General features: G+C 53.9%; 8 protein-coding genes across 8 annotated transcripts; 6 read left to right on the plus strand and 2 right to left on the minus strand.

The window, feature by feature from the left end:
* Window positions 1-994: 994 nt before the first annotated feature.
* AB675_10450 (uncharacterized protein) lies at window positions 995-1776 on the plus strand (the record flags this gene model as incomplete). Its single annotated transcript, XM_018139224.1, has 5 exons — window positions 995-1031; window positions 1083-1164; window positions 1225-1285; window positions 1345-1442; window positions 1584-1776. 5 exons carry the CDS (start codon window positions 995-997, stop codon window positions 1774-1776), a joined length of 471 nt encoding a protein of 156 aa, XP_017995906.1.
* A 77-nt stretch (window positions 1777-1853) lies between these two features.
* On the plus strand, window positions 1854-2240 carry AB675_10451 (Meiosis protein mei2; the record flags this gene model as incomplete). Its single annotated transcript, XM_018139225.1, has 1 exon — window positions 1854-2240. One exon carries the CDS (start codon window positions 1854-1856, stop codon window positions 2238-2240), a length of 387 nt encoding a protein of 128 aa, XP_017995957.1.
* A 21-nt stretch (window positions 2241-2261) lies between these two features.
* Window positions 2262-2992, plus strand: AB675_10452 (uncharacterized protein; the record flags this gene model as incomplete). The annotated part of the gene is made up of 2 exons (XM_018139226.1): window positions 2262-2474; window positions 2702-2992. The coding sequence occupies 2 exons, from the start codon at window positions 2262-2264 to the stop codon at window positions 2990-2992; spliced, it is 504 nt and encodes a 167-aa protein (XP_017995893.1).
* Window positions 2993-4219: 1227 nt separating this feature from the next.
* AB675_10453 (uncharacterized protein) lies at window positions 4220-4796 on the minus strand (the record flags this gene model as incomplete). The annotated part of the gene is made up of 2 exons (XM_018139227.1): window positions 4220-4576; window positions 4635-4796. The coding sequence occupies 2 exons, from the start codon at window positions 4794-4796 to the stop codon at window positions 4220-4222; spliced, it is 519 nt and encodes a 172-aa protein (XP_017995878.1).
* Window positions 4797-5425: 629 nt separating this feature from the next.
* On the plus strand, window positions 5426-7129 carry AB675_10454 (uncharacterized protein; the record flags this gene model as incomplete). Its single annotated transcript, XM_018139228.1, has 5 exons — window positions 5426-5465; window positions 5513-5581; window positions 5629-6428; window positions 6480-6554; window positions 6635-7129. The coding sequence occupies 5 exons, from the start codon at window positions 5426-5428 to the stop codon at window positions 7127-7129; spliced, it is 1479 nt and encodes a 492-aa protein (XP_017995866.1).
* An 815-nt stretch (window positions 7130-7944) lies between these two features.
* Window positions 7945-9859, plus strand: AB675_10455 (Heat shock protein 60; the record flags this gene model as incomplete). The annotated part of the gene is made up of 4 exons (XM_018139229.1): window positions 7945-8191; window positions 8244-9723; window positions 9779-9795; window positions 9849-9859. The coding sequence occupies 4 exons, from the start codon at window positions 7945-7947 to the stop codon at window positions 9857-9859; spliced, it is 1755 nt and encodes a 584-aa protein (XP_017995851.1).
* Window positions 9860-11626: 1767 nt separating this feature from the next.
* Window positions 11627-12421, plus strand: AB675_10456 (uncharacterized protein; the record flags this gene model as incomplete). Its single annotated transcript, XM_018139230.1, has 1 exon — window positions 11627-12421. One exon carries the CDS (start codon window positions 11627-11629, stop codon window positions 12419-12421), a length of 795 nt encoding a protein of 264 aa, XP_017995953.1.
* Window positions 12422-14014: 1593 nt separating this feature from the next.
* AB675_10458 (Nucleoporin) lies at window positions 14015-19423 on the minus strand (the record flags this gene model as incomplete). The annotated part of the gene is made up of 1 exon (XM_018139231.1): window positions 14015-19423. One exon carries the CDS (start codon window positions 19421-19423, stop codon window positions 14015-14017), a length of 5409 nt encoding a protein of 1802 aa, XP_017995909.1.
* Window positions 19424-19720: the final 297 nt, after the last annotated feature.

The following is a 19720-nucleotide window of genomic DNA, read 5'->3' on the forward strand; positions in this document are numbered from 1 at the left end:
AGCACGTTGCGCAAAAGTCGACATGACTCAAAAGGGGAAGCCATTGAGAATGAGTAACAGGTCTGCACAGCTTAATGACAATCTGGTAGAAAGCCATGAAGTCAAGACGTTGGTGGCATGAATGAGTATGCCAAGGCGCTAACGCCCCAGAAACAAACGGCCGGCCACAGACTGGCTGAAATGGACTTCCTCATCTTTCTCTGCTGATGCTTCCCCTCTTGTAGCCAATTGTGCAAGCACTGATATGTCCTTACCAAGAACAAGCAAAACTCAGGTGAGTGAGCAATGAGGTAGGACAAAGAAGAGTAGTGCCATGAATTGACCCTCGGACAGTCCCACGGCGAATGCGAAGCCCTCCCTGCACATCAAACCTCGCAGAGAAGGCGAAGAGGCTGGCTCTCTCGCCACGGCGAGTCCGAATACAACCTGACCAAGCAAAGAGCCGGCCTCTTCGCCTTCTCTGCGGCAGCAGCAAGCTGAGGCGACACCCTAACTCGATATTGTGAGTGACTCGAAGCAAGCAGTAAATAGTTCGGCCACTGACATTCACAGCGTCCTTGAGACCTCAGGTCTCAATTCCCGACGGCCATCGACCGGCCACGGTCATCATGACCACTAGACCAAGGAAGAATGACCAAATGGTCAACGCCAGCGTCCAAGCTCACCAGCATGTCATGGTGGCGGCGGCAGGTCTGTCGATAGGTAAGCACATCATGTTTCAGCAAGTAACAGCGTCGAATGAATCAGAACTGACGCTCACCGTGCTGACAGCTCACCGGTCTGTCGACAGCCAATATGGCAAGAGCGCGCTTTCGATACCTATGGCAGGCCTGCTGCCGGGTGCGCTTGAGCGTAGAAGTCCAGCGTTCAACTCCTCCAAACATGCTCAACGAAGCTCACGGGCCTTCTGCGCTCAAGCGCACCCACCACCCCGCCTTCTCACGGGGGAGAGGAGCTCGGTTCCAGTAGGCTGGGGCGGAAGACACTCGATGAGATGGATGCTGGCATCTGCGACCACATGACCTGGGTGAGTGAGGCATCGTGGATGCTTCAGGCTTTGTACAGACTGACGTGATCGGCAGCTCTGTCGGCAACAACAAGCCCAAACGGCATCGGCTTCGGCCTGCCATCCAATATGGTGGTTACAGCAGACCTGCTGTCAAGGTAAGCACCAGATGATTCTGAGGTTGAGGTGTGTTTCTGACTGATACCGACGCCAGCCAGCCCAAGGCTTGTCGTTGATGGCAATGACAGCCTAGCTGGCGACAGCAGGTCTGCTGTACCGGTGAGTTCGACCTTGACAGACCTGCAATTGTCCTCTGAACTGACTCCGTTGCGTCACAGGCGAACTATGCGCTCACTACATATCCATCGAATCTCGCCGAGGCAGTCGTCAAGACTCCAGTGAAGACTCCAGCACTGAGATCTGGGACAACCCCATCGTGGGTGGGATGGCCTTCCTGGCTCCAAGGTAAGTAAGAAAGAAAAGGAGAACAACCATGAGCAAACATCACAAACCTCCGGGTAGACCATTTCATCACGCAACAGCAACCCTGAGAACATGCTGACTTCTCTCTCTTCAGAATGAACAAGTCCAAAGGCCACCGGAATTTCCAAGCCGAGAACATGGCCTGGTGCAGGGGTAGCGACTCTGACGACTCACCCTCCTGGCGCGATCTTCTGTGCCAACCTATCCACCGCCCGCCGCCTTGGGTCAACATCTCTACCACGGCGGCGGTGGTGTGGTGGGTGGGAGGACTCACCGCCGCGGCGTAGGTGAAGGAGGGCGTCTACTCCTGCACCAGGTCATGTCTACTTCCGGCCAAGTCGAAGCCACTGCATAACTGAAGGCCATGCTCGAAATCACCAGCCACGGTCGGTACGATTTCATGTACCTTCGTATCGACTTCGCCAACCAGTGCAACGTTGGCTACGCTTTCATCAACTTCGCTACTCCCGAGGACATCATTCCATTCGCTCTGGCTCGTCAAGGTCGTCGTTGGACCATATTCAACTCCACCCCGTTCGATCGATCCCCACGGGCCGCCGTCCAAGTTCGCACGCTTGTCAAGCGTCTCGAACCAATCATCATGGAGCTGGACGGCGGCCCTTCGGTGGTGGGTGAAAAGATAACAACCACAACTGTGGCATATCATCTCGCCACACACTACTCCTCCCACCCACCGCCGGGAGGGGATCGATCGGACGCAAATGCTGCGAAATATGCCTCCACTACATGACCACAATCACCACAACAACGCATGTCCCCCGGCGGCGATGGCAAAGTCACATTCGACACGTCCGCCCGAGGAGCTATCCCCGGCATCAATCGCCTCGGCATGCCCTTCGAGAGTCACCTGCCGGGGTGGCGCCTTGGGTCGGACAACGCCACTGGGCTGTTCTGCGACCAAGATAGCGTCGTTCAAGACCAGGCCTTCTCCAGCGATGCTGGCCAGCCAAAGCGTGCTACCTTGGTGAGAAGCACTCCCAAGATCTCGATGGTCGTTCGGAGTCCCGCTGTTGATGATGGACAGCGAGGATGATGTGGGGTGGAACCTGCAGGTGTGCAGTGTCCTCGCTGTCCATCATCAGCATCTTCAAGTAAGTGCTCCATCTCTACCTGGCATTGCGGCAAGGGCTCGTGCAGCGCGTTGACCGTTGCCAGTCGCTTGACAGACGCCTGACTGACACCCAACCCTAGGAAGGCCTTGCGCTGTTTCGACTCAAATCCACGCAGAACAAATCCGAGAAGCACACGGGTCTTAGTCGCAGCCACTGCACAGCAGTCACGGGTGCGCAAACACTCCCCGACGGTCACCTGGTCCGCTTCGACGGCATTCGTGATGCTCAGAAAGCTGTCGACACCATCGTTGATAACGTCAACGACGCTGATGTATCTTACCTTGACCCCAATGCCGTGGCTCGCATCCGAGGCTTTCCAGATGCCAAAATCAGCATCTTCGGCGGTCGCGTTGCCTTGGGCATAATGTAGCATACGAACATTGCGCTCCACTAGATTCAAGCCTCATCAGTCACCAGCAGTGTCAAGAAGACTCTTGCAGCTGTCTGCGACTTCACATACCACAGATGTGCTGCCCAACCGAACGCACACAAAACCAACCCTTGCGTCACGATGGTGTCTTCCTGTTAATGATCGACAGCGAGGACAATGCGTTTGTCCCCAGATCTCTAGCAATACCAGGAAAGCGAAGACCATGAGAAAAACGTGAATGGTCGCATTAGCTGGTGCATAGTTCCTCGTCGCTTGTGATCTTCACCTTTTTCTGGAGTTGCTGGAGTTGCAATGTCTTCGCTGCCGATCCTTACTGGTCCGGCGTCGATGTTGTCGACAATAACGACGACGATACCGACAACTTCCTCATCAGAACCTTTGCCGGTCAAGTCATCAGGTGTTAGCGCCTCCTTCGGGAGATTATAGGGCACAGCAACTGTATGCACGCACTCACTCCATTATCGACTATTTGGGAGCGTGGCGGCAACGTCATGATCACCATTCACCAGGCGTTTCCTCCTCGTGGCAAGGCCGTGATCGCCGGCAAGGTCGTCCGATCCCCAACTGGCAAAATGTCATCGCAGCCTCGCGGCAACGGCAGCGTCCAAAGCACTTCCAACGTGCGCAGCTCCGGTCGCGCAGCCTTGAAGCGCGATACCTCGGTCGATCAAGACAGTGGCTACGGCAGCGTCCCATCTTCGAGAAGAGTCCAGTATTGAGAGTGAGGGAGGTTATGGGAATGGTCGACCTTCTGGAGATGTTGCATGCTTATGCCTCGCCGAGAGCTGCAAGCAAGCAACCTTCCCGAACAAGCTCGAGAGTCTCGATTCCAGGGCTGGGCTATGCACGCTCCCACTCCAGTATTGCCTTTTCCTTCGAGCGGCGAAGGAGTACATCTTTTGTCGAGATCGCCAATATCGGCAACTACATCGAAATCAATCGCATGATGGACTATCTCCAGAGCGAGTCTTGTGCCAAAGCCCAAATCGAGCTCCAGAGACTGTACTTCACGACCGGGGTATGCACACTCCCACTCCATCATTGCCTAGGCCTTCGGTGGCGAGCTATGAGAGCCTATCTTTCTTGGCCCAAGAAACTCCGTACGGTGGAAATGTCATACCGCTGCGAGGTGCTCGGAAAGCTGCTGACGAGTGGGCGGTGCTGTCGCTGTCTCGAGGCCATGGGTCTCAGAAGTCGGCAGGGTGCTTAGAGCAGTTTGTGTGGCTCATTCTGTGCGATGAGGGCGGCGTTCTTGTCGCAGAGCCAGACTGCTTTCCGTCTCTTCTCCGAGGGCAATATGTCCAATTCGCTTTCCTCCTGGACCGCCGCGACGCTCACCGCCGGCACAATGATCGCAGCATCAACAATTGCACCCAGGCTGCTGATGGTCTTGAGCCAAGGAGTTGCATTGGTGGTGCTGGTTCCGAGATCTACACCAACCTCGGTCCAGCCAAGACGACGGCTGCTCTTCCCAGGCTCGCAATGGTCTTTTCGTCGGATATCCACGACACTGGATCGAGCTCTCGAACGGAGAGTCGATGCATAGCTTGATCCAGGCTGACTCTTGGCTATTGTGTGTGTCAAGCATGAACAAGCTGTGGGTCAAGTAGGCACTGCTTACCGGCTTCTGTACGAACCGTCTGAGGCGAACCATCTGAGCCTCATTCATGAACAACAATTCTTTGGATTCAATGATGATGATTGCTTCAGCAACGCTTCCTGGCTGTTTCGAGATCTTCTGAGCGTCAAAGTCTTGAATGATGCTGCAGGACGGATTCGCCATTGCGGAAAACTCCCAGAGCACTCCTTGGACGATTCTCTTGGCACAAGGCTGAACCGCTCGGTTTCCACAAAACAAAGCAGCAGGCTACAGTTCCAGACTCAACACCAGAGGCCTCCCTGGTGTACTGCCACTGTTCCACAATCTTTTAGATCAGCGTGGACTCGAAAGTCACAATAGCCCTGCATTCACTTTCGAGGCACGACCCGAACATTCACTTCAGGTCTCGCTATCTATGACTGCCATGGAGTTTACGGCGTCTTACCCTGGCCCCAACTGTGTGGTAGACTATGCTATCGAAAGTGCCATCTTCGAACAGGTCTTTCCGGGGTGGTCTGAAAGTGTATTGTCAGACGCTGCCACTCACTCCCACAAAGTCTCAGTGCTACGCGGACTCGGCTATCCACTGTACGTCACACTCCTAGTCACATTCCTCTCGGATGCACCTGTGGTATTCACTGCTTCTCTACTTCGATCATCCACCTGAACTTTAGCGCCTGATCGATCTACAAATATCACTTCGCAGTTCGCACATTCTATGATCTCTCACCGCATTACTGACATGAGACTCATCTCATAGAGATTCGACCGACGTTGACCTACTTGAAAGATACCTGGAAAATCAAGCCATAATGTCCGGGGAAGGTAGACGTAACCTTGTCCGTTGGGACGGTAAGTTGACTTGTTCTTTGATCTGGTCCACAGCTCACACATCACAGACGACAAGGACAAGCAGTTGCTTCTGAGCATTCAGTATGTCTGCGCCAACCAGGGTATCCGTCTCCCGTGTAAGTTCGATTCTTGTGCCACTTCAACACCTGCTAACTCTGCTTAGGGGACGCTATCGCTGCACAAATGGGTCCGCATTTCTCTCAGGGTGCATGCGTACAACACCTGTCCAAGTTGCGCAATAAGATGGTCGAACAGGATATTCCAGTCCCACCACCTCTCGCTCGTGGTCTCGTCACTACCAAGCCTTCTTCGGTCTACGCCAAGAGTGGTACTCCTAGAAAGCGCAAAGGCCAGAACAATGGTGATGGTGATGAAGAACCTGCTCCGCCTGTCCAACCCCTCAACCCACTTCCGTCCCCTTCAGCCCCCAAAAAGCGCAAGATCAAGAAGGAGGCCGGCATCAAGCAGGAAGATTCGGATGGCGAGGCTGAGATCGACATGCCTGATCTGCACGATGACGACTCTGATGATGGATACGCTCCCGCTACGAAGAAGAAGAAGACGGCGAGGAAGACATCCAACTCCAAGGCCAAGACCAAGCCGAAGAAGAAGACCGCCAAGCAGAATGCTGCCGACAAGACCCCTGAAGCTGAGTCTCCTGAGAAGAGCACCACGCCTCCTGTCTCACCCAATGTGCGCACTCGTGGGGTCCGTGTCAACTATGCTCACATGGACCCGCCTGTTCTCGACAATGATGCCGATACTCCTGCTACCACTACTCCGGATGCGGCTGCAAGCACTGGCGATATTCAAGAACCTGCCGATGGTGGTGTCAAGGTCGAGGAGCACTCTGTTGCACCCGCCATCAGTGGTGCTCCCGATTTCGCTGCTCCAAACGCTTCCACTCCAGATGATCAGTCCACTCGTCGTCAGCAGATCGTTACAGGTCCCGCTGCTCCATACGTGAGTCGGCCATCGAGTCCTCATATACTACATGAACTGACAAGCAAACAGTATCAAGACTTCGGCGGCTACAATCCCAACTTCGGCTTTGGAGCTCCTGGCAGTAATCCTCCGGCTGGGGACCTAGTCCGTCTCAATTCGTCTCTTCTCCATACTCGTATGGCGGCTATCCCTCGACGTTCCCGACTCATGGCAATGATCAACAGCAAGATCTCAGTGGCGGTAACGGTCCGTCCACCGACTGGCTCGGCTTCCCTCTCAACAACAGCGCCACTGGCAACCCCATCTTCTCAGGCGAACCGTTTCCTACGCCTGCTCCTCTCCGTACTGGTGTTGGTGCGGGCATTCATGGTCCCGTCACCAAGCCTGGTACTAATTCATCCTCTTCTACCCCTAAGGCGGCCTCCGGTCCTGGCAAGAAGACTACTGCCAAGGATGTCATGGCGTCTGGCAAGCCCGCTCCCGATCCCAATGACATGAGCCGCACCAATTCCTATCAGTCCACTCTGTCTGGTGGAAGCATTCTAAGCCAAGACACTCTCCAGGGTGCGCCCGAAGGCAACGCTTTGTCTCAGTTCAACTTCGGCAGTGGTGGCGTGAACGAATTCGATCTCAACAGTACTGTCGGCATGTTCGACAACATGGGCGGGGCGATGAACTTTGGTGATGGAGGTCAGGACTTTGACTTCAGCAACTTTTGATGGACGCAGGCTAGTCGATGCCTGATACGTTGGTAGGTCGAAAGCGAAGCTCTAAACGCGTGCACTGCTGACAGATGACAGACTGCCAAGCAGATCAGCACACGAACACGGGAACAAAGACATCATGGAGGACGCCACGGCTGTGGAGATGCGTAGAGCTTTGTACTGGACGTCTTCATGGATGTGGCGCTATGAGCATGATGTCAAGGCAGCACTTTTCCAACTCAGAGCCCGCTTGGCGCAGATGCAGAAAGGCAATAAGGATCGAGGAAACGGAACAGAAAAGATCTTCTCTGTAGTGAAAGAAAGCAAGCAGTAGCTACCTCTCCTGGCTTGCCTCACCCAGCTTGATGCAGGTAGAAAACCAGTCATCAGTGTTCGCTACTACTTTCGTTATTGCAAATATATTCCCAGCCGTTCCTGCAGCTATCTTTCTCCGGGCAGGACTTTATGGACTTACAAGATTGATGCCAGCAACGGAGACTGCGTATCAACTGAGTGCGCATCCTTGAGCACTCGTCGAATCCGACAGCCATAGTTGCCTAGTCATCGACGAGTCCAGAGGAAAGAGGGACGTCGAAAGAAGGGACCCACTGACATCGGCTCTCCCCGTTCCGCCATCCCGTATTCAGCATTAGCGCGACATTGGAGATTCTCGGTGTTTCTCTCCAAAAACTTTTCGAAGCCGTCGAGTCTCCTGCCACAGCAGGTGCATTCAAAGCTACCTTCCTCTTTCCATTCTATCCTGAACCCATCAACGGTCGCTCTTTCCCGTCTTGTACATTATCTCTCTTCAGTTCTAGCAGTCACTCACCATGCAGCGAGCCTTCGCCTCAGCAGCGCGCTCGTCTCTGAACGCATCTTCCCCATACTCCAAAACAGCCGGCCGAAGTTTACAGCAACTGCGGTTTGCTCACAAGGAGCTCAAGTTCGGGGTTGAGGGTCGTGCACAGCTGTTGAAGGGTGTTGATACGCTTGCCAAAGCTGTCGCTACTACACTCGGGCCAAAGGGAAGGAATGTTCTGATTGAGTCGAGCTATGGCTCGCCCAAGATCACAAAAGGTGAGTCGCATCTATGCTATACGCTCGAGGTATCTGTCTAACAAGATCACAGATGGTGTGACTGTCGCAAAGGCCATCACGCTACAAGACAAATTCGAAAACCTGGGCGCCCGCCTGATCCAAGATGTCGCCTCAAAAACGAACGAAGTCGCCGGTGACGGCACCACCACAGCCACCGTGCTTGCCTCCGCGATCTTCTCCGAGACCGTCAAGAACGTCGCCGCCGGCTGCAACCCGATGGACCTCCGAAGAGGCACCCAAGCTGCCGTCGATGCTGTCGTTGACTTCCTGCAGAAGAACAAGAAGGACATCACCACATCGGCTGAGATCGCCCAGGTCGCAACCATCTCGGCCAACGGCGACACTCACGTTGGCAACTTGATCTCCAATGCCATGGAGAAGGTCGGCAAGGAGGGCGTCATCACTGTCAAGGAGGGCAAGACTATCGAGGACGAGCTTGAGGTCACCGAGGGCATGCGCTTTGACCGTGGCTTCACCTCGCCATACTTCATCACCGATACAAAATCCCAGAAGATCGAGTTTGAGAAGCCACTCATTCTCCTCTCCGAGAAGAAGATCTCCGCCGTGCAGGATATTATCCCTGCTCTTGAGGCATCCACACAGCTGCGCCGTCCCCTCGTGATCATCGCTGAAGACATCGACGGCGAGGCACTGGCTGTCTGCATTCTCAATAAGCTCCGCGGTCAGCTACAGGTCGCTGCCGTCAAGGCACCAGGCTTCGGCGACAACCGCAAGAGTATCCTCGGCGACATCGGTATCCTGACCAATGCCACCGTCTTCACTGATGAGCTAGACATCAAGCTGGAGAAGGCCACCCCAGACATGCTCGGCTCGACCGGCTCCATCACCATCACAAAAGAGGACACCATCATCCTCAACGGCGAAGGCTCCAAGGACTCCATCGCGCAGCGATGCGAGCAGATCCGCGGTGTGATGTCCGACCCATCAACCTCCGAATACGAGAAAGAGAAGCTGCAGGAGCGTCTCGCTAAGCTGTCTGGCGGCGTGGCTGTCATCAAGGTCGGCGGCGCTTCCGAAGTCGAGGTTGGTGAAAAGAAAGACCGCGTCGTTGATGCACTCAATGCTACCCGCGCAGCTGTCGAAGAGGGCATCCTGCCCGGTGGTGGCACCGCTCTGATCAAGGCTGCGGCCTCCGCGCTCAAGGACGTCAAGGGCGCCAACTTCGACCAGTCCCTCGGTGTCAGCATTGTCAAGAACGCCATCCAGCGACCAGCCCGGAAGATCGTCGAGAACGCGGGTCTCGAGGGAAGTGTTATCGTTGGCAAGCTGATGGATGAGTATGGTTCGGACTTCCAGAAGGGCTACGATAGCGCCAAGGGCGAGTATGTTGACATGCTCAAGGCTGGTATTGTTGATCCGCTGAAGGTTGTGCGGACGGCGTTGGTTGATGCGTCTGGTGTGGCGTCGCTGTTGGGTACGACTGAGGTGGCCATTACGGAGGCACCGGAGGAGAAGGGTGCTGGTGGGCCGGCAATGGGAGGGATGGGCGGGTGAGTACTCCTGAGAACATGAATTCTACAAACAACAGCTAACAGATGAATCTAGCATGGGAGGCATGGGAGGTTCGTGACCATGGATCTACCCCGTACCAAATCACAGCTAACAGGTGAACCAGGCATGATGTAAGGCGTTGACTATCAGCCAGACTCTCGACCAGAGCAGTGCGCCTCCTTCATCAACCGACCAACATTCAGCCTTCGGACCGACTCACGGCCAGATAACAGACGGCCTCGTCTAATTCCGACATCTGAACCCGCCTATTCGACTGTGTTCTCTCCAGCTTCGACCCCAGCGATTTCCAAGACTTTCTTCATCGATTGTACCAACATCTCCGCTCAATCAACTCTCCACTTCACATTTGCAAAATGAAGCACCTGTCGTTTCTAGCACGAATCTTTGTCAGCATTTTCGGTGGGATTATTTGTCTGGCGTCTGGCTAGATCTGGGGAGGGCTCCGAGGGAATTTGTGCAAAAGTTTGAAGAGCGACAAGAGTGCTGAACGGAACTGGGTGCAAGTAACGCGCTGACGTAGAGAAAGTACAGAGGGATGGTTGTGTGGACCCATCTTTGCGGAATATCCTGGTGCAGGAGGTTCGGGGGGACTCTGACGCAAGGTTGAAGCATCTTCCTGGAAGATCTTGTATGTACTGGAGATAGCGTGAAAATATGTCGATTGTAGCAATGGTTCCCCAAAGTCCTACTATCCTTCCTGCTTTGGCTGTCCTTCATTCCTGGTTTGACTGTCCCTCCCTCATGCATTCGCTGTCTCTCCTTCCTACCTTCAATGTGTCCCCTTCCTACGTTCGATGACCCTCTGTCCTGCATTCGACCTCCTTCACTGGCGGGACAAACATGTCGATGTGAAAGGAACGCAAGCTGAAAGCGGTAGGCGGCTTACCCCGTTCGGTATGCGTGGTCATTTCGATCTGTCCCGCAACGAGGGTCGCAACCTGTTGTGGCATGCAACTTACAATTATCATGATGTCTCCCTTGCCAACACTTGAAGCATTTCTTTCAAGTCCAGTAGAGAGGCAGCTGGCTCTTTCGGTTTCCGTTCGCTCTGCGCTGGTTTTGATCCCGCTGAAATCGGAGAACGCTCGGAATGGCTCGGATATACCTGCGGCAACACGGAGCATGTTGAAGGTCTGCCAAGCGCAGATTTGAGTCGTCGATCATGAGATCATGCTTCACCTCGTAACGCCACAAGCCACGCTGTGGACAACATGTACTGGACACTTTTCCACACTTGTTTGAAGATTACCAGGTGTGAGTGCCGCTCATGATTGATTCCCTGGGCCCGGGAGGGCGCTGAAGGTCCACGTATAGTTCGTCCGCCGATTCGAGCCAGTGACTTTTGGAATAAGCGCAAGTTGAGTGTGGCATTCTAGGACTGGCATATCGACATTCATCCTAACCGTGAAGGGCGTGCTGTGGGAACTCAACGACTGGCCAGCCATGCCGCAAATCAGGAGTCGAAGGAATCCTCCGGCCCTTGATCCTACAGCTTGCCAGCTTTGACGCAGTGGCTTGATGCAATACAGGCGCCTCAGCGGATAAGTCTGGCGGGCCCGATCATACATCGGAATCCATTAACGTTGCATAGTTGTTTGCTTTTCGCTTATCCTGAGTGCGTCCAACCATGTGAGGCTGGCATCTGGACCGGTCTGCGGCTGAACCACATCCAGGTTCTGGATGAATTACTCTTCAGCTATGCACATGGGATATGAAGCAAGTATATTGTTGGTCCTCAAGACTCATGAAGGCATAAAATCCCCAACACGGCCCTCAGCATTACTTAGGTCAACCAAGATCCGCGCGAGACAGAGAGAGCTACATGTATGACAACACACACATTGGATCTCACGGGCTCAACAGCTGATCAGGGCGGACCCCATGAGATCAACGGCTTCAAAGGTATTACCATGGCGGAAGCAAATCTCGTCCGAAGCCGTGCACCACCACGACATCGTGCCTGCCGTCAATGGGCTGATCTACCCCATCGTCCGGCCGGATGAGCCGCTGTGGTACATCGCGCAGTCGCCGCCTTTTGCACCTCTTCCATCATCGTCCGCAATTCTCGACGAAACAGTGCTGCCACTCGAAGGGACCTCGCATTGGAGCAGCAGCAGCAGCTCTTTCACCGCGCTGACGGGAGATGAGCACGTCATGATGCAGGATGGCTTCTCGCCACGGGTCTCTACCCATTGGTCTGATGATCATGTCGCATCAACAACAACAAATTTCGGCGTTCCAAGCATAGCAAGTTGCACGTCAGTCGGGATTGAGCCAGGCACGATTCCGTCCAACGGGACACGGAAGAAGCGTCGTCGTTGTGGCTCGAACGAATCGGCTTCTCCTGAAGCAGTAACAACAAGACAATCCGTCGAGCCTACGCGCTCAAATGTCGAGACACGCTACCATCGCGAAAAGCTCAACCTGGCACTAGACGATCTGCGCTGCACGCTTGCCTCAACCGAAGCATTCGGCCGAGAAATCTCTGACAACAGCCTGCTCCCCGCAGCATTCTGGGACAATGAGGTCTGTTGGCGGCACAGGTCTGACCTTGTCAGAGACGCGATCAAGTATATCCAGATGGCAGAAGTGGAGATTCGGCATTTGAGGGAGGAGAAGCTGCTGTGGCTTTCTGTCCCGCTTGAGGAGAATGACGGAACTGGTATTGCGTTGTAGGAGGTATTCCTGTGCAGCGGCGTACCTAAGTGGGGTATCGATGGAGGACTGGGCAAGATAGCACAGGCTTGTCTGTACTGCGGCGCGGCACAGCGATTGATATGTGACGGGAGGAGACCGGGCATCTGTCAGACCAAGAAAAGGCACGACCTGACTTCGGCTGCGAGCAAGCTTTTCTTCCTTGATTGAAGTATGCCTGGGACTGCATTGTCAATACGCCTCTATTAGTTCGCAGTACAAACATTGGCCATATGTTTGTCTTTGTTTGTGGGTGACGGGCTCAGGCACGACTTCTTGTATTGCCTGAAGCTGGCCTCAGATACTCATTCTTCTTCCTACGGCATCAGTATCACTGTCTTCCTTCTATACGTGTCAAAACCCAGCTCACAACTATCCCTGCGTCTCGCTCGGCAAAAAGCTCCGAATACCGTCAACATGAAACCTCAACATACCTTCTTCGAAGCCATCTTTCCCAACGCTGGCTTCAGCAACTTCTCCCCTAGCCACATCGCAACAATCATGCTCCTCTCAGCTCTCACACTGGTGATGCTCGTCAGACCCAAAGCCATATTCACCCTCTGTACGACAGATACATGGTACTCAAGGTGTTCAAAGTGCTGGTTGTGGTCTGCTACCACATGAAGATTGCCACGTATTTCGTCATGCTTTATGGCGGACCGCCGGTGTGGTGGCTTGAGTGGAAATGGGCTGCTGATTGTAACGAGCTTAGAGGAGACGTGGTTTGGGAGGCTTTTTGGATACTGCTTAATAAGCCGATTCTCACTTCGTTCGAGATGTTGTTCGAGCTTTATTAGACTCAAGGTGAAGAAGTGAATGGTTGGGTGATGGTGGGTGGGGGAGACGGTGGGGAGGTGGCAGGCCCACGGGTGTATGTCGTGCAACATACTCAAGTATCACGGCATTAGCGATCTGGCGCTGTGGTGTGTTAGGCACAATAGCAGAGCTTTTGGGCTGAACTGACTGGACATCCACTGGCGAGTACGTCGCAAACTTCGCGTTGGAAGCGGAAGGAGTCTTGCTGTATTTGGACTTCTAGCAGTCCCGCCGCTTCGCGGTCAAGTGTCATGCAAGCATGATTGGAATGGATGTTGTGTAACGTGCTGCAGTATGCAAGCAACGAAACTTCTGCATGCATCTCGCCGCATTTGTCACGCGTCCTGATGGACGGATGGAAGCTGAATTGGGCAGGATTCTTTCCTCTTCTGATGCAAACGCTCGTACGAGTAGGAGGCTCCCGGGCGGGCGCCGGTCACGACGCACTGCAGGTACGAGTAGTCGATTCACTCAAGATATTTCGCACCTCCAGTGCATTGTGCCACAAGATATTTACCTCGCTTGGTCGTGCAAATTCTGGATTGTGGCAGCAAGTCCACGTCCACGCGGAACTCATGAAAAGTCGAGTTGAGCAAGTGTCCTTCCCTGTGTGGCAATTCTCTTAAATTCAGCGCATCTCTCCAGGAGGACTCTGAGCCTAATTCGCGGGATCGGTGCACCGTGCTCAGACACCACGCAATGCATTGCCTCCCTTAGCTTTTGAGGCATCATTTCATCGCTTAATCAGATTTTCAGGACTTATGCCCCTTCATCCGACTCCACAACCAGACAAACACTCGCCGCTTGCAGCTCCTTCACGACCTTTTGATCCAATATACTCTGCTTTCCATCCCCGACCCCCTTCTTCGCCACCAACTGCCTCGCCCAACCCGCCTCCACCTCACTAGTGGCAACCTCTCTCCTCATCCTAAACTCCGCCTTTTGAGCCAGCACGTCGCCCACATCCACCGCCACTGCCTTCTTGTGCTCGTCGAACCCATCCAACGGCAGCAGTTGTCCCGGATCAACTGCTGCTGATGGGCCTGACATGCGGAAGCGCTCGAGGATGAAACTGAGAAGTGACAGATTGGCGACTTCGGATGCGAGACCTAGCGTGATGCCGCCTTCACCACCTTCGGCAACTTCAGCAGATAGACTTCTGCTTGCCCGGCCGAGCTGCTGGGGGAACTGATTCAGAAACACGCTCACCTCCCCCGCAACGCCACCGCCGATACTATCCAGCAGATTAAGCGCGATCCGCAGGTACCCATCGCTCCACAGCGTGTAAAGAAGCGGTCCCATCGATCGTCGATCAAGATGTCCCGCTCCGGAAGGGATGCTCTGTAAGCGCTGTGTCATCTTCGACGACAGCAGGCGGGTGAAGATGCCCGAGACGGCGAGGTGCTCTGCCATTAGAGGCAGACGGGACAAGGTCGCGAGAAGCGTAACGGACGGGAGGGCGTACATGGGTTCTTTGTCGGCGGAGAGGAGGACGTGTGACCAGCTATACAGCAGCATGGCGGATTGCGCGGTGTCGGTGGCGATGAGGACTTCGGAAAGGTGGGTCGCGAACTGTGGGAGGGTGGGTATGCGAAGAACCGTTTGCAGGGTGTGCAGGAGGAGGTTGACGTCTGTGACGTCGATGGTGGTGGTTCCGTCTTCTGGAGTAGAGGTCTTAGTTTGGGCTTGTTCTTGGATTGCGGCGACAACTGAGGCGAGGCCTTCGCCGATGATGTGTGCTGCGATGTCGCAGATCAGGCTGATCGCTGGATCGATGGACTCGAGATTGACTCCGGCTAGGGCTTGCGTCCGTACTGGGCTGGTGACGTGGAATTGTAAGGCGAGTCGCACATTGTTAACCATGGTCCGCCAGTATGTTAGGTCGTCGTTTGTGATTGCGAGATGGTAGGATCCGTTCTGATAGCGACCGCTGTCATATGCGACACGCAGGATGGAGGTGAAATCTGAGCCGTGAGCTTTGACCGTTACAAGCGGAGCAAGCAACATGCTCGCGATCTCGGCGCGTGATTGATACAGCATATCGAAGATCTGCTCTGTTGGAGTCGGCTGCATGTTTGCGCGTAAGCAGCTGGTAACGATTTGAGCCATGATGACCTGAACGTCGCGATTCTTTGCGAAGAAGGAGCCATGTTCGCTGCACAGATATTTGAAGCTACGCAGGAGGGCGAGCTCGGATTCGACGATCGAAAGGTTGACGTTCGCCAGCTTCAATTCTGTCTGGAAATTCGACCAGTAGCGGTCATGACTGAGGAGCTTGCTGGCAAAGGTGATGTCGTAGAAGTAGTTCTCGCTGTATGGTACTCGCAAGATGCCGGTACGCGTGACGACATCAATGTCGAGGCCGTCATACTTCATTGCGAAGTTCTTCTTCAAGTTCGAATGCAACGAAGTGTTGTAGGCGTCGACTTCGATGGCGTTCTCCGCAAGCCACTTGAGGAATGGTATGAAACGTGCGAATTTCTTCTCGTTCCGGAAGACCATCATCGCGTGCAGTGATATGACGCTGAGATCTGTTACACCAGCCACTATTTGATTGTGTTGTGCTTGGGCCAGATCGTTTCCGCTGTGTGATGACTTCGAACAGCAGTATTTTATCAAGGCCGGGAACAAGTCGTCGCGTTCCGTGATCGTGTCAGTTACGGCAGGCCACCCCTGCTGGGCTTCTTGTAGCAGCCTCAACATTGCCACTGCCACTGTTGCATGCAGCTCGTCTATCTTCACAAGCTTGTCGATGGCCTGCACCATCAAGGGCTTTCCCCGAGTGTGCGGCTTCTCGCCGTCTTTGCGATCTCTGCCTGGTGGCGAACCTGTGATGAGAACAATCGCTGTCCACTGTTGATCGGGTGTGACCAGTCTAGAGATGAGTCGCCATGAGATATGTGCTTCTTCGTATGCTCTGGCATTTAGGTACTTCAGGCTGTCAAGAAAGGCGAGACAAGAGACAGAACCCAAGTGTCCGAGAAGATGTGGCCTGGAGCCTTGCGCGAATGCATCGTATACATCAGTCTCGATCGCCAAGCTTGGTCGGAAGAGTGGCGCATGCATTATTGGTAGTCGAACGAAGATGGGAAACAAATTGATCAGGGTCGTGTTGACCTCTTTCAGAGCGTGTCCAGAAATTCTTGAGCATCCGAGATGTGTTCTTGCAAGCATTACGACCGACTTCAGGTGCGCAGCAGCATCGGGACTGAAGATGTCCGGTACGATACCCAGGGTGGACGTGACCAGGTTCAGCGCGATTGGACCTGATCCAAGAGACTGAATGCCAGTCCCACTCAGGGCGCTGAGCAGGAAGTCGGCGGCTGGTCGGAAAGCTATTGTGACCGAATGATCAACGTTGAAGGCACTACCTGTGCCGGAAACATAGTACAGCAAATCCGAGAAAGCTGAGGAGAGGCCGCCCAGGATGTGCTGTTTCTGCCGCTGATCTGAAAAAGTCCATCCTGACATTGCCTCGAATGCGGCGTACATTGTTTCTGTCAAACCCAAGACTGCTGCAGACAGCGGCCGCTGTGATAGCGTTGCCCGTGATCTGCTTCCTATAGCTGGTCCAGATTTTGATGAGACCTTTAGGGTCAGGTCCATGACGGCGTGCATAAGCGACACGCAGCTCTCAAGTAGACCATAGCTCTGGAGTGGCATTTCGACGGCGGTAATGATTGAATAGATCGTTCTCTTGGCTCCGTAAGCGGCGAAGAGGCTGCTCTTCACCAATAGTGGCCATGTCTGCATCGGCTGTATTTTGGAGAGGATCGTGATGAAGTCAACGCAAGCAATGAGCAAATCACACCCTGTTACAGGGGAGAAGCGTCTTGTTGAGACGAGCTGCTGCTCCACTATGTCGAAGACGCAGTTGATGATCGTTCGATCTCCATCGAGTTCAGTGGATGCCTCGTCGATGAGGTCTTGGCTCAGTGCACTTGCTTGTTCTGAGGTATTCTGCTGAATACCTCTCGCATGCATGGTAGATAGCAGTGTTCCGAAGAGGCCAATAACGGCAGCCGCAACATAGTCTGGTGCTTCGAACGGCGACAGTACACTAGATAGCTCTCCTTTGACCTGTAGTTGGAGCCATCGTCCTAATAATGGCAATGCAGAATATTCATGCTTCCAGCGTACGACAGGCGGCATTGAGTCGGAGATGACTGCACCGACAGTACCTTCTGGAATAGCTAGTGACGTTTGCGACTCAGGACTTGCGGTGAGCAGACGTTGCGGACGCTGGTCTAGGATCCCGACAGTCTGGTCGAGCGTGACTAGATTCGCGTTTTCGTCCTCTTGGGTTGTGTGAAAAGCTTCAAAGCCTCCAACTGCCAGCTGTGAGTAGCCGTCCATCTGCCGTAGTCGCTGTGTGATGTAGTGTGTACCATCCTCTTGACTAAAGAATGCATCGTACCCGCCCTTGGCAAGCGCCTTCACCATTCGCAGAAATGGCAGGGCTTCGTACGGAAACCTCGATGCTGCGACATCAAGAAAATTCTCGGTGAGGAAAGGCTCAGCAACGAAGTTCAGCAACGGCTTGAAAGGAGTCAGCGCTGTTGCATCATCCTTGACGGTCGACAGTATTGTCAATTGAGTGTTGAGTATGTCTGGAGTATAGCCTAGTGTGGGTCGAGCTGCCGCCAACAGTTCTTGTAAGATATTCAATTGGAATGACTGCAGCAAGGTAGATGAGGTCTTAGCCACTGAAGCCATCGTTGAAAGAAAGTCGAAAACGTTGCTACCTCGCACAGCACTCTCCATCATGAATTGAAGGGAGTCGTCAATGCCTTGTGTGGGCCGAATTTGTAAGTTGATGTTCTCATGTAGAGACTCACTCATCAGAGATCCCATACTACCCACGGAGACTCGTCGGCTCGGTGTATCCTGTGCTGCGATGACCTTCTCCACTGTGCGCACTTCTCGACGTTCCTTCTGTTGTATTGCCAGAAGTCTGATCCTGAAGAAGATCAGGCCCCAGGATAAGGTCGCGGGCCCTGCGCACGAGTTTGCAGCCATTGCCGCGGACATCATCAGGCGATGCATGTCCTCAATCTTGTCGACGTCGAGAAAATATTCCTTTCCACGGATGTCGGGTTGATCCGATTCTGCGGCATCTTCCATGAACTCCATCGCGAATACAGGGCGTAGAAGCGCCAGAGTGACATAAGCTGCCGCTACTTGGATGCGGTCGATAGCTGACTGTTGAGGTGGTATGTCTGATTGGAAATGGGCGAAGAAACCGTGCTCGGTCATGGATGTCAACCATTCCAGCATCATCTCGGAAGTGACGGCTTCCTCTATATTCTGTGTGCGTAGGAGCAAGATCTCCAGTAGACCTACTATCGACTGCAGCTTGGCAGTTGTGTAGTCATTTTGAATCTGGTCATGGAAGGCAACGTCGATGCCCTTCCATTCGTGCTGCTGGCTGAGCTCCTGGCATATGGCTCCTATGGCGCTGGTGGTCTCATTTACAGCATCGTGTAGAGAAATCTGCGCTTCCACCGACATCAGCCGCGTCCATACAGCTCTCGAATCTTGTCGGTCGGTGTCGGGCTTCTGCAGCCCAGCTTGTATCGACTCGCGAACCAGTGCAAGCATAGCAGGCTGTGTGCGGTGGTAGATCTGAAGTATCCGTGTTTTGCGCGCGTCCCCAGTCTCGAAGATGTCGTCTGCTCGGCTGTATGGTCCTCCAGGCACCAATTGCAGCGTCTGCGCATACTCTGTGCCGAGAGCATCGCGTAGACTGGCGAGCTCTGCATCGGCAAAGCCAGAGTTGAGTCTGAGCTCAGCCCGGTTCTGCCATTCAAGCAGAACTATTCGTAGTGCTTGAACCTCATCAAGATGCTGCTCGTCGCTCAGCCACAGAGAGTCTGCTTTTATCCTGTCCACCTGCTTCTGCTGCTCCTCAGACGTCACATTGATCGGCAAGACGCTCGATTCGAACCTCGATTTCGATAGAGGGTCTGGTCGGCTGAAAGAGGGTATCGTTTGGGTGAGGATGTCTTTGTTGTGCTCGATGAATTGTCGATACAGCTCTGATGGTGGCCCGTCAGATGCCTGCAACGCACTCAACACATCTTGCCATGATAGCAAAACCCTCTCGCCACTCAAAACGAGGCCGACCTGCGGTGCTTTGCTACCAGCGTCGGTCGCAGTTGCTGCCATGGTGCTTGCCCGCTGGCTAGCACCGCCAGCTGCTGGGTTGACTGGTCAAGGCGGCATTGACGTAGAGTGTGGGCACCGAGTGAGTGCTCAGTCGGCAATCGTACATCAGTGAGGCTTACTCAATCTGTAAGCCGCAAAAAACGCGGTTCAGTGTCGTTGGTTGCGAAGAGACGCGTTCCGCCTGCCAAGACTGGAGATCTGGAGATATTTTTTTGCGGCCAGCTTCGATCACAATGTCACACCTTCAACTACGAGTTGTTGACTTTCAGGTGCGATATTCGATCGTCGACATCACCG

The sequence above is a fragment of the Cyphellophora attinorum genome (genome assembly GCF_001299255.1).
Source record: "Cyphellophora attinorum strain CBS 131958 chromosome Unknown Contig35, whole genome shotgun sequence".
NCBI classification, from domain to species: Eukaryota; Fungi; Ascomycota; class Eurotiomycetes; order Chaetothyriales; family Cyphellophoraceae; genus Cyphellophora; species Cyphellophora attinorum.